Source organism: Petaurus breviceps, unplaced genomic scaffold (genome assembly GCF_028583685.1).
Source record: "Petaurus breviceps papuanus isolate PSGF00001 unplaced genomic scaffold, PetGlider_PUasm1.0 90845, whole genome shotgun sequence".
NCBI lineage: Eukaryota > Metazoa > Chordata > Mammalia > Diprotodontia > Petauridae > Petaurus > Petaurus breviceps.
This window is the reverse complement of record NW_027187359.1, coordinates 937164-949522: the sequence shown is the minus strand read 5'-3', so window position 1 is coordinate 949522 and position 12359 is coordinate 937164. Positions and strand designations below refer to the sequence as shown.

Below are 12359 nucleotides of genomic sequence, written 5' to 3'. Positions count from 1 at the left end.
CTACTACAACTCAGAAATTGGCAAATGCCATATATCAGTTAATGGCTTCGTTGATTATCTAGACTTAATAAAATGATGGTGATATGTCCATAATGCAGATTAAATTTAATGTGTTGTGTGTACATTTTTCCTTGTAGAACTAGTGTTAAATATTTGCCAGCACATCTTTGGATGATCAAATCAATATTAGCCCAAGGGAGGAGAGGGGGAAGAGGCATTTTCAGAAAAGTTAGGAGAGGGCTGTGGGGGTCGGGGTGGAGTTGGAGGGTAATCTAGCTTGGCATCAGCTCCAGCAGAGACTCTTCAGGAACTCCCAGATGGGGTCACTTCACTTAAATGAGCCTTAATTTTCTAAACATCTAGAAAAGAAAATACTACCACAGAGGCAGCCTGGCTTTCTTAAAGGCAGGTCATGCCAGCCTAACCTTATTTTCTTTTCTTGACAGGACTACTAAGTTGGTGGGTGAGGAAAATGCTGCCAACATAGTATACCAAGATTTCAGCAAAGCATTTGACAAATATCTTATCTTATTCTTAGGGTAAAAATGGAAAGCTACAGACTAGATGTCAGTGTAATTAGATAGAAATTGGTTGAATGGCTGAACTGGAGGAGTGGTCATTAGTAGTTCAATATCAATAGTGCCCTAGAGACCTGGGGTTGGCCATGTGCAGTTTATTAGTTTTGTCAGTGACTTGGATAAAGGTGTAGATGGTGTTTCCATTCAATTTGCAAATGACACAGAACAGGAATGGATAAGCAATATATTTTGATGATAGAATCCTGAAAAGATTTTAGTAGACTAGGACACTCTGCTTCATTTATTTATTTATTGCCTTTTTTTTTGAAAACTGTGCTTCATTTAGTACATGAAATTTAATAGGGATAAAGGTAAAGTCTTATACTTGACTTTAAAAAGCCAGCATAACAAAATACAAGATGAGAGAGGGGTGCTTAGATTTGTTTGAAAAGGATTTGGCAGTTCAGTGGACTTCTAGCTTGGTGTAAATTAACAATGTAATATAGGAATAAAAAACCTATTGTGATCTGGTCTACATTAACAGAGGTCCAGTTTCTGGGAATAAGGAGAGAATGGGCCTGTTGTATACTTCCCAGGACAGACCACATATGGAGCTGGTTGCCACAATTAAGGGATAAAGGAGGGCAGGAATAATGTCCAAATGAGGGCAGCCAGGATGGTGAAGGCCAATGTGATATGGATATTAGTTGAGGGAACTGGGGATGTTTTCTTCAGGGGAAGAAAAGACTCAGGAAGGACAGAGAGCTCTCAGGCATTTGAAGGGCTGTCTTATAGAAAAGGGACTAAATTTGTTTGCCCACAGAGGGCAGAACTAGAAGCAATTGGTGGGAATGACAAGAAACCCATTTAGAATTGAAGTCAAGAATAACTCCTGGAAATTAGAGCCACTCATAAGTGGAAGAGGCTACCTTGACTCTCCTTGGAGGGCTTTAAGAAAGGGCTAGATGACCTCTCAACAGGTATGTTGTAGTGGGGAATTTTGGGGTCTGGGTTGGATTAGATTGATTTTGAGGTCCCTTCTCCCCTTGAAATTCCATAAATTGGTTTTCTTATCTGTAAAATGGAAATGCCTACACTACCTTCTATCACTGCCTGCCTGTTAGATAGATACTTCAAGTATTGCTAGCCTCATTTTATAGGAAGCTGATGTTTTAAAAAGGGGTGGGACTTACCCCAAATCACTCCAGTGGGGACTTGAACACGTCTTCTAGTTCCAAGCCCAGAACTCCTTCTACCCCATCCTATCCTGGTGACAACAGGATTTAGAGCTAGAAGGTCCCTTAGGGGCTAGCTAGTCCCCCTTTGACTAATGAGAAAACCAAGGCCCAGAAGGGGGAAGTAGCAGCCCAAGGTTTCAAGGTTATTAAGAAATAAAGCTGGGATTTGAACTCAGGCCTCCTGGCTCCAGACACAGCTCTTCTCCCTGCACCAGATTACAATGGAGTCTGTTCGTGTTGCAGGCAGTGAGTTGATATTTGAAGGGTTCCTTCCATGCCTGCAACATTTTCATCTAGAGCTGGAGCTTCTATATGAGGAAAGGAAAGCCTATGTAGGTGTCCAGCAGACCAGCCACATGGTCACACAGTAGGAGCTTCATAAATGCTTGTGGACTGATTGACTGGGAGGATAAATAGCTGTGACCAGACACACCTGAAAGTCCTCCCAAAATGATCAGTAGTCTGTGTCTCATTTTAAAGTTAAAAAAGAAAACTGTTAAAGTGAAGTTTAGTTGTTATTTATTTAAATTTTTTTTTCTTTTTGGAAGGAGGAAGGCAGGGCAATTGGGATTAAGTGACTTGCCCAAGGTCACATAGCTAGCTGAGGTCGGATTTGAACTCAGGTCTCCTGACTCCAGGGCCAGTGTTCTATTCACTGTGCCACCTAGCTGCCCTTAGTTGTTATTTAAAAACATTAGTTAAGTTTTGATGAATGAAAATAATGTCTTTTATCATTGCATATTCAATTAATGTTCATCTTTAAAAAAACATTCCCCATGGGCACACCTTAATGAAAATGCTGTACACTCCTATGGTATCACACTGAGTGACAGTAGGAAAAAAGCATTGGATACCGAGTCAGAAGACCTGGGTTTGCTATTATTAGCGGGTGTGTTCTTGGGCAAGCTACTTCCTTTCTCTGGCTCTCACTTCTCTCCTATGTCAAATGAGGGGGTTGGATTAGATGACCTTTAAAATCTCTTCTCACTTTAAATCCGATGGCCCATAGGAAGCCCTGGGTCTCATTGAAGCCTGGAGCATAGGGCAGTTGTTGGGTTGGGATTTATGGGCTAAGGAAGGTCATTCTACCACCGACAGTAACATTCTCTTACTGTAATCCGACTACTTCCTGCCCGCACCTAGCTCTGAATGAAGAGGTGGAAATTGGTTCGAGTAAACTCATGGTGGATGCTTTCCAAGAGGGCATCTGCATCAGGAGGTGGCTCAGGGGCTCCTGAGGGGGCTGACCGGCCACTTTGCTCTGGGGTATAGGTGAAGGAGAAGGCACTGGAGTACAACAGCCCATCAGCACGGACCAGGCTCACTGGCACTGTAATGGGAGTGCGCAACCACCGCCAGGCACTACCAAAAGCTGCCACATCAGGTACCACACACACCAGGGATCGGGGACTCCTGGAGGCACAAAACAGAGCACAAAATGTCAGAGCTACAAAGAACCCTAGAACATGAAATAGAAGAAATCCCAAAGACTAAAGTGCAACCCCTTCATGTTATAATTGGGAAAAGTGAGATCCACAGAGGCAGACTCAAACTCCCAGAAACTCCCGTCACCATCTGTACCTGTACATGGTTTCAGCCTCCACATCACCAAACCACACCTTGAGTCCTGCATGGAAATTCTCACCCAGCAGCTCCAAGGTTGCCACGTCTCCTCCACCACTAAGCTGTGGGGCAAAGGGTTTTGAGTTAGGTTAGCATCAAGGACAAGGGACCATAACCCTCCCTCCTGGGAACTGTCATGGCCAATAGACCCCTTAGACTTGGGGGGGGGGCGGCAGAGTTTATGGGATTGCGTCCAGATGAATACCTCTAAGGTACTGATGAGGGGCACTGGGGTGACAGGTTCCTGGGGGTAGGCAAGGTTGGTGCTGAAGGAGAACTCCACTGACTCAGTGCCAATGATGGTCCAACATGAACTGTCATTCAGCAGTGCCCGGTTTGCTTCCTTGGGACAGGGTGAAGCCTAGGAGAAAGTGCTGGAAGATGAGTGATGAGGCAAGGAGGGGTGGGGGCCATCAGTGAATCAATGGGTGGAGACAGGAGGTGGATCCCCATCTTTCTACCCCGTCTGCAGTCCAGGGATTGATTTTAACCCTACCAACTTACATGTGACCATGGAAAACTAACTTTCCCTCTCTAGGCCATATTTCTCCCTCCTGCAGAATGAGGGAATTGGAGATCTCTCTATAATATCTCCCATGGAGATCTCTCTCACTCCCATGGCTTCAATTACCCCTCCATGCATACCTTTCTCCAGGCCTATGGATCTTCCAAGCTTCAGAACAACATTTCCAAATTTTTTCAGAAAATCTCCAGCAGCAAATCACACCCCAAAGCTCCAAAGCAAGGCTTTCCACTAAACCTACTCCTCTTTCTGAATCCACTATTTCTGTCTGCACTGCCACCACTGACCTCATCACTTGTGTTTTAATACTTGGGGTTATCTTTAAATCTTCCTCTTCCCTCATCCCTCACAACTCTTCAGTTATCAATCTCCTCCAAATCTACCTCGAAAGTATCTCTTGTATTCATCCTCTCCTCTCTAGTCTAATGGCCACAACTCTTATCTATGCCTTCATACCCACCTATAAGACTATTCTAATAGCTTCCTAACGGGTCTTCCCATTACCAATCTGTCATCCACCCATTGCAGATGACAGAATAATTTTTCTGCTCTACTCTACTTTCTGCCCACCTCTACCCTGCCCACTGAACAACAACAAATTTGCCAGATCTTGGGCTCAGTACTGGGGATCTAAAGATAAAAAAGGACACAGGCCCCTCCTGAAAGGAGTTTACAGTCTACTAGAGGATATTACATGTACCCAAATAAGTATGAGACAAAGACAGATTTTTATTTTATTTTTTTTTTGGAGGGCAATTGGGCTTAAGTGACTTCCCCAAGGTCACATGGCTAGTTTTTTGTGTTAAGTGTCTGAGGCCAGACCCTAACCCAGGTCCTTCTGACTCCAGGGCTGGCTCTCTATTCACTGTACCGCCTAGCCACTCCTTAAAGCCAGATATTTTATTTTATTTTTTGCTTTTTTGGAGGGCAATTGGGGTTAAGTAACTTGCCCAAGGTTACATGGTTAGTTTTTTTGTGTGGGTGTTAAGTGTCTGAGGCTGGCACCAAACTCCTGACTCTGGGGCCACCTAGCTGCCCAGAGCCAGATATTTTAAAAGTAAAGAAGAGACCTGGATAAAGGGCTCTAGGAAAATTTAAGTGGAGAGAGATTCACTTCAGCTGTGAGGTAGTGGAGTGGGGTGGAGAGGGAACATGATATTACATGTAATATCATGGAGGAGATGTAGAATCTGAAGGAAAAGAAGGATATTACGAGATGGAAATCAGGAAAGAGTGGAGGATGATCTGTGAATGCAGAGAGGTGGAAGAAGAGTTCCATGAGTTCAGGGAACAACCAATAGTTCCTTGGCTTGGCTGAAATGTAGAATGCATTAAGGAGAGGAAAAGGAATTAAGCCAGGAAAGGGAGATTAAAGCCAGACAGTGGAGGGGAGTGAATGCCAAGTTAAGGAGTTTGCATTTTACCATATGGCAATAGAGTCACTGAGTGTTTTTGAGGAAGGATATAATGAAATTTGAAGACTACTGCATTCAGAGGATTGTTTTGATAACCCTGATATTCTATGAGGTCCAGTCTGGTGGGGAGAGGAAAAGACTGTTTGGAGGCAAAGGACCTAGGTTCAAATCCCAGATCTCTTCCATGTGACCTTGGGTGTTATTTAATCTTCTGGGGTCTCAGTTTCCTCATCTGTAAAATGAGTATGTTGTTCTATATGACCTCAAAGGTGTGTTCATTTCAAAATCTATGATCCTCTGTCCTGTGTTTTAAGTCCTGTCCATGATCTGCTAATCTCCAAATCTCACCTGGAATTGCACAATCTTTTCCATGGCAAGGCATAAGTAGGTACCACCCCCTGCTCCCCCACCTGGGAACTGGAAGGCACATTTGTGTAACTGGGAGATTGGTTCGTCCACATCTAGAAGTGCGCACTGTTTGGCCACTTTGCGGATGATCTGTGGGAGAAGGGGAAAAGAAAGTGACAAGGTACCCAGAGAGGACTCAATAAACTCACTTCAGAATCAGACCTGCCCATTGAGATGCCAGGGCTTCCCCCCAACCTCCCAAGCATCCCTTTTCAGCCCCTTTTGCTCCCCCCCCCATACCCACTGGTCACAGTAACCCTCTAAGTAGACCAGAAAGAATCCACCCAGGTCTAGTGTGGTCAATTTCATACCATGGGGGGCAGTGTGATGCCCGTGACTGTGCAGACCAGCTGTACTAGAGAACCATAGCGGACATAGCCTTCTTGGAGAGGGAATTCTCCCCGGGGACGATGATTATCAGCTAAGGGAAAGGAAGATGGTGAGTGTAGAGGCATCAGGCCTCCCCCACCCTGCCCCCAGCACCACATGTAGACTTTTGAACTTTTTAGTAAGGTCAGGTTAAGTCTGATGTTAGCTTACAATAATAATCAGCACAGATGTTTCTGTGGTGGTTTATGTTTTACAAAAGGGCTTTGCAGATATTATCTTATCAGCCTCATAGAATGATAGTTGCTATAAGAGTAATACTGATTTTACAGAGGAGAAGACTGAGGCTCAGAGAGAGGAAAAAACTTCCCTAAGGTCAAATAGGTATTAAGAGACAACTTGGTACAGTAGAAGGTCCACTGGCTTTGAAATCCTATGGCCATTATTGACATTCCTGTTCTGCTACTTAGTATCTGTAGGACCTTGGATGAGTCATTTGAAAACAATTGCTTCAAAGTCTACAGTAATTTACAATTCATGGAGTACTTTTTTTCGACAAGAAATCTGTGGTGTGGCATAGTAGAAAGAACAATGAGGGGGCAGCTAGGTGGCACCCTGGAATCAGGAGGACCTGAGTTCGGTTCTGGCCTCAGACACTTAACACACAAACACACACACACACACACACACACAGGACAATGAGTTTGAATCAGGGATCTAGGTTTGAATCTCAGTTCTGCCATTAATATACTGTATGACCTTGTTCAAGTCACTTCCTCACCTATAAAATAGTGATCTCTAAAAGGAACTATAAGATATCTAAGGCCCTTTCCACTCCTAATTCATTATCCTGTGTCTTTAACTATATCTATATCTTATATATACAACTATGTGTGTGTATATATACATACATACATACATAAACATACACATATATACACACCCTATTTATTTATGGCAGGTAGGTAGCACAGTGGATTGAGTGCCAGGTTAAAGTCAGGAAGACTCAACTGAGTTCAAATCTGGTCCCAGACATTTTCTAATTGTGTGACCTTGGACAAATCCCTTAACCCTGTTGGCCTCAGTTTCCTCAGATATACAATATCTTTGTATCTTTGCCAAGAAAACCCAAAAAGGGGTCACAAAAAGTGACATATGATTGAAACAATTGAAATATATGTGTATACATACATACATACATATATTCTTCATCAGTAAGATGAGGCTACCCATATTTATCCTAGCAGCCCCATAAAGGGCTAATATGAAGGTCAAATGGGATCCTAAAGGGATGTAGTAAAGGCCATATTGTTAAATAGGGTGTCCCAAAAGTCTTAGTGTGGTTTTCAGCTCTTAAAACAAATTGTACTAAGAATTTTGGGATATCCTGTATAAATGTAATCTAATTACAAGTATTTGGACTTGAGATTCAAACCCAATTCTACTGACTCTAACATTGTAGGTTACCTGGGATTTCATCCCTCTTGGAAGACTTTGGATGGAGTAGAGTTGCATGGAGGAGGGCAGGTAGGGGTGGATTGAGGAATCTCCTTTTTCAGAAATTGGTGACTAAATATGTTGGCTATAGGAACTGAGGTGTGATGGTAATATGTGTGTGCTTGGAGCACGGAGAAGAGAAGAATGGTCCAATGTTTCTCTCTAGCTTGATTCATGTAAACAAGGTCCCCCAAACTTCTCAGATTAGGTGAAGAGCTGACTGTGAAGATGAAACCCCAGGGGGCAAGAACCACTGGCTACTGAGACAAAGTTCTGCTGGAGATAGTACAGAGTGTTATTGGAAAGATTTCTGAAAGAAATCCGAATCCAGGAGAGCTGGGTTCAAATTCTGGCTACAAAACTTAGCTCTGTGACCATATGTAAATCATTGTCTCTCTGAGCCTCCCCTGTAAAAGGGGGCAATGATTTTTTTCATTCTCCAGCTCACAAAATTGTGAGCAAAATGCTTTGTAAAGGTAAAATCACTATGGAAATGTTAGCTAATATGAGTATAAGTGTCTGCATCTCCCCTTCCCCAAGGAATAGTGAATTGGAAGGCCTCATTTTCCTCCAAATTTCCCACTTCCAATTAAGGATGGCTTGAGAGAAGCATTGAAGGTGTGGAGGAAAGAGGCCTTGGCCTGGAGTCAAGACACCCCTAGGTCTGCCCCTACTGAACTGCTCTACCCCTAACTCACTTCTCTGATTCTCCTGTGGAAAATGAGCTGACCTCTGGGATCCCTCCTGGCCCTGCTTTTATGATTGATTCAGTGATTCAGCAAGAGGTTGGGTTGTCACTTTCAGTATGGGGTTGGAATATGGGCTCAGTACCCAGATGGGCCAGGTACCTTGATTCATAGGAAAACTCAAGTTTGTTGGCTATGGGTGATAAGACTGCAGATCCCCCCACTTTGTTACCAGGAGGAGAAAGCAGCATACAGATGGCTTAACTTGGTCTAATCTCCAAGACCCTAGAGGGTGCTCAGTATCATAATTGATGAACCACAAAGCATACACAGGAGACCTGACTGTGGGAAAAAACATTCCTCTTTTGGGGCTATTTGAACATGGATGGTAGACAGAGGTGTGGGTAGAGCTGAACCCAGGTGTAGTACCCAGATGTAGGGTGAAGGCTGCCCATTGTCGGGCACTGGCGATGAATGCACCACCCTCCACAGATAGGTACCGGGTGGAGACAGTCTGTGATCGAAGACGGTTGAAGAGGGACACCTTGGATCCGGAGGAGATGCATACTGTGAGGGAAGGGGCTGGTCAAGGCTACCTGCTCAAACTTGGCTTCTGTCCCTTTCCATTATGCCCATCATGGGAGGGGCCCCAGGGCTATGCCTTATTTACAAGATCCCTCATCATCTCCTGATCCCTTCTTTTGTCAACATCCCCTTAATACTCAGGTGATAGGAGTTGGGCCTGAAACTGTGATTTCATTGGCATAGGGTACTAGTAGGTGAGGAATCCCCCTCTACTAAGGCAGATCAGGACCTTTACTGAAAATGAAGTTTTACATAGGTGCCTAGAGCCCAGAGAGAGTGTGACTTGCCCAGAACAATGCAGTCAGTATGTATCTGTCAGAGATAGGACTCCCCCAGCCTCCTGGGTCAGCTCTCTCTAAACTACACCTTGCTGCCTTTCTTTAGAGCTCAGCTGAATATGATCCACCTCAGAGACAACGTGGGAAATTCCCAAGATTTAGAATCAGATAACCCTCCGTTCAAATCCTGGCTCTGCTACTCACTATGTAGGTTACTTTCAGCAAATCTCTTAGCCTCTCTCTGGGCCTCGATTTTATCTCTAAATCCTTTCTTAGCTCTGAATCCCATGGTGTTACTTCTTACTTCTAGAAAGCCTTCCAGTTTCCAGGCCTCATTATTCTTTCCAGTCTCAGAACCCAAAGAGCAGGTAAGACTTGGTGCTTTCATTGTCTAACTGTGAGTCTTGTCTGTACAGCCTGGGAACCAGTCACTTGATCTCTCTGCATGCCCCCAAACAGGGCTGGATTCAAGGGGCACTTCCAATTCTGATGTTCTACCTTTGAGGGTTCCTTCCAACTGAAGTTTTATGATTCCATGATTCCTTAGCTCCTACTCCCTTGTTTTAGACCACACCCTTTACTTCACCCCCATTGCTGGTTTCTTTCTCCCCTTTCCTAATACACAGCCCCACTCCTCAGATCCAGGCTTATCCCCTAGCTCACGGTCTGTGTTCTTCAGGGACTGCTTCTTCTGAGATGGCTTGGAGATGACCTTGATGAGGCGACTGTGGAAGGTGCCTAGTTCTTGGCCTCCTTGCAACACCAGCCTTAACACCAAACGGAAGTGCTTTCTCTTGTCCGAGTCCGAGATGTATAGAGCTTTGGCACAGGCGAATTCCTAGCCAGCCGGGGAAGTGGGCAGCTGTCCTGAGGCCAGTGGGCTCAGTGAAGCCTTTGCTACCCAGATGAGGGTGGCTTAAGGGGCACCCAACCCAAGCTCTCCCACTCTTGCCCCCTTGGACTGCCCAGGTAGGTCCCCTTCCTCCCTACACCCACACTTGTCCCTCCCATCCAGGTCCCTGCTCAAGGTCATTGTCTGGGGGGGAGGAGGAAATTCAGCACCCCCCTCCCCCAGCAGTGGAGAGGTAGGGATCTGTCTGCTCGGCTTGCCCCTCCTCACTCTAGTGTCCGGCTGCTCCTCAAAGCTCAGCTTTTGCGCCTCCGCAGAACCGCCATCTAACCCCATGTAACCGCAGACCGTGCATCCAGACTCCCCCGTCTCATTCGCTAGAATACAGTGCAGGGGATTGATGAGTCAAAGTTGGAATGCACCATGGAGTGTACTCCTGTACAGTGGACTCAGGGGGGAGCTGTGGGGCTGCGCCCTCACCCTCTTGTCCCTGCTGTTCCCAACTCATGGATCAGGGAGAAACTGTAGAAACCTGATTCCCCTACTCCTCACCTTGTGCCTGTTCCGGCTTCAGCCTCCAACCTGGGCCGGTGAGATACACGCAGGGCGGCGGACAGAAGAACCTACGAGGAGAGACTGTGCTTATCTCTGGGCCAACGTAAAGACCGGCTGATAGGCTGGGGGAAGTGTTTGTATATTTCCCAAACAGTCCCAAGTTCTCAGAAGGAATCTTAGAAACAATTTAGCTAGAGACAAGGTGGAAAGAGCCCAACGCCTGGGAATCAAAAGAAATGGATTTAGATCCTAGCTCTGAAACTTACTAGCTCTGTGACTGTATCAAATAAATTTTCTCTAAACCTCAGTTTCCTCATCTGAAAAATCCACAGTAGACTCCCTGTAGTAGTATACCTTCCTCCGAGAAGTTTGTAAACAATTGGCTATATAAAAGGGAGGGTTCTTTATTTTTTACTGCTACCCAATAAAGTTCATATTACCCATGATGATGTGGCTGTAAGAAATGGAAGAAAAATATTTGATCAGAAAAAGAGATGAAGCCACTGTGTTTGGAAAAGGAAGAATAACTGATTCACACCTGGAGTCCTGCCTGAGTACTCCTGAAATATTTGAATGACTGAAAGGGGAACCTCTTAGGTAGATTCCTCTTTGAAGGATTTATGGAATAACAGGGACAGGAGTCCCAGAAGGAGAAGTGGTGGATAGGTTGCCACTTGTACGTATCAATTGAAGTATCAAGGGACAAAAATGAAAACCCTTTAGCTGACATTACATGCCCTCCACAACCCTAACTCTCCAGCATGATCTTTTCTTTCTATTCTCCAGGCACTGTAGATTCCACCCAAAATGAAAGTCTTTGCTTCCCTAGGCTATCTCATCTTCTCTTCCTTCCATGCCGTTGGTCACTCACTTCCCTATGCCTGCAATGCCTCCTTCCCCCACTTAATTTGTTATTCTTGGGAATAATATATCCGTTAAAGGCCAAATATCAGCTCCTTCTATAAGTGTCTTGAGGGCAGGTACTTGTGTGTGTGTGTGTGTGTGTGTGTGTGTGTGTGTGTTGTTCCAGCACTGAGGGCAGGACCTGCCATAGGATATGATCTTAAGAAACATTCATGGAATTGTATAGAATCAAAGCTTTGATCCCAAAGGTAATTAATATCTTCCCACTCAGTCGTTGCCTGGCTTTTTACTTTGTTCCTCTTTGTTGTTCTTATGTAACTCTGTGAATTATTCTTATGTATTTGCCTTGTTCTCTCTACCAGCAGGAGGAGGGGATAATGTATCTCATTGAACTGGGCATCTGCTCTGGGGCCTGTGCTCCATACAAGAGTAGGTGCTTAATTCAAGTTTTTTGAATGAATTAACTCCTTTAGTTGACAGCTAAGAAAACTGAGAAATTCCTTGCCCAAGTCACAGTGAGTTGGTAGATGGGCTAGGTAGAGCCTGGGCTGCTGCAGGGTTCAGGTGGGATTTGAGAGGGTTGCCCAGCTTTATGACCACCCTCTCCTACCTCTTTTCACTCCCATAGGACTTCTGGGCCACTTTAGCATGTAGAATCCGAACCGTCTGTTCTGACTGCATCTGTAGACGTCTTCTCACCTGGTCTCGAAGAAGGGCTGATGGCTCTGGGGGTGACCTAGGATTAGGAAGAGAAAGGGAAGAAGGGAAAGGAGGAGAAAAAGAAGAAAGCAGCATTGAGGTTAGTAACAAAGATCCATGAGAAACTTGGACTTGTCTTGAGGTTTCAGAAAAGTCTGGGTAACCAGAGGTGGGCAGGAAGGGGGAGCTGGGGCATGGCCACAGGCTGTGGTTTAAATATTTGTACTGCCAAATGTTGAATGGGGCCTTCACAGAGCCTCAGCGACCACCTAGGCTCCCCCCCCCCCCCCCCC

The 12359-nt window shown here is 45.0% G+C and overlaps 1 protein-coding gene across 1 annotated transcript in view; it reads right to left on the bottom strand.

Annotated features, from left to right (window-relative positions):
- Positions 1-847: 847 nt before the first annotated feature.
- RBPJL (recombination signal binding protein for immunoglobulin kappa J region like) overlaps positions 848-12359 on the bottom strand; it is a 15556-nt gene continuing 4044 nt past the window's right edge. The window contains exons 3-12 of the mRNA XM_069071848.1: positions 11978-12103; positions 10501-10571; positions 10219-10325; positions 9762-9936; positions 8665-8802; positions 6037-6146; positions 5666-5815; positions 3585-3740; positions 3338-3441; positions 848-3169 (exon numbers count right to left, since the gene is read on the bottom strand). Of these exons, the coding sequence (XP_068927949.1) occupies positions 2896-3169; positions 3338-3441; positions 3585-3740; positions 5666-5815; positions 6037-6146; positions 8665-8802; positions 9762-9936; positions 10219-10325; positions 10501-10571; positions 11978-12103 (1411 nt within the window). The 3' untranslated portion in view covers positions 848-2895. The remainder of the gene's footprint in view (positions 3170-3337; positions 3442-3584; positions 3741-5665; positions 5816-6036; positions 6147-8664; positions 8803-9761; positions 9937-10218; positions 10326-10500; positions 10572-11977; positions 12104-12359) is intronic.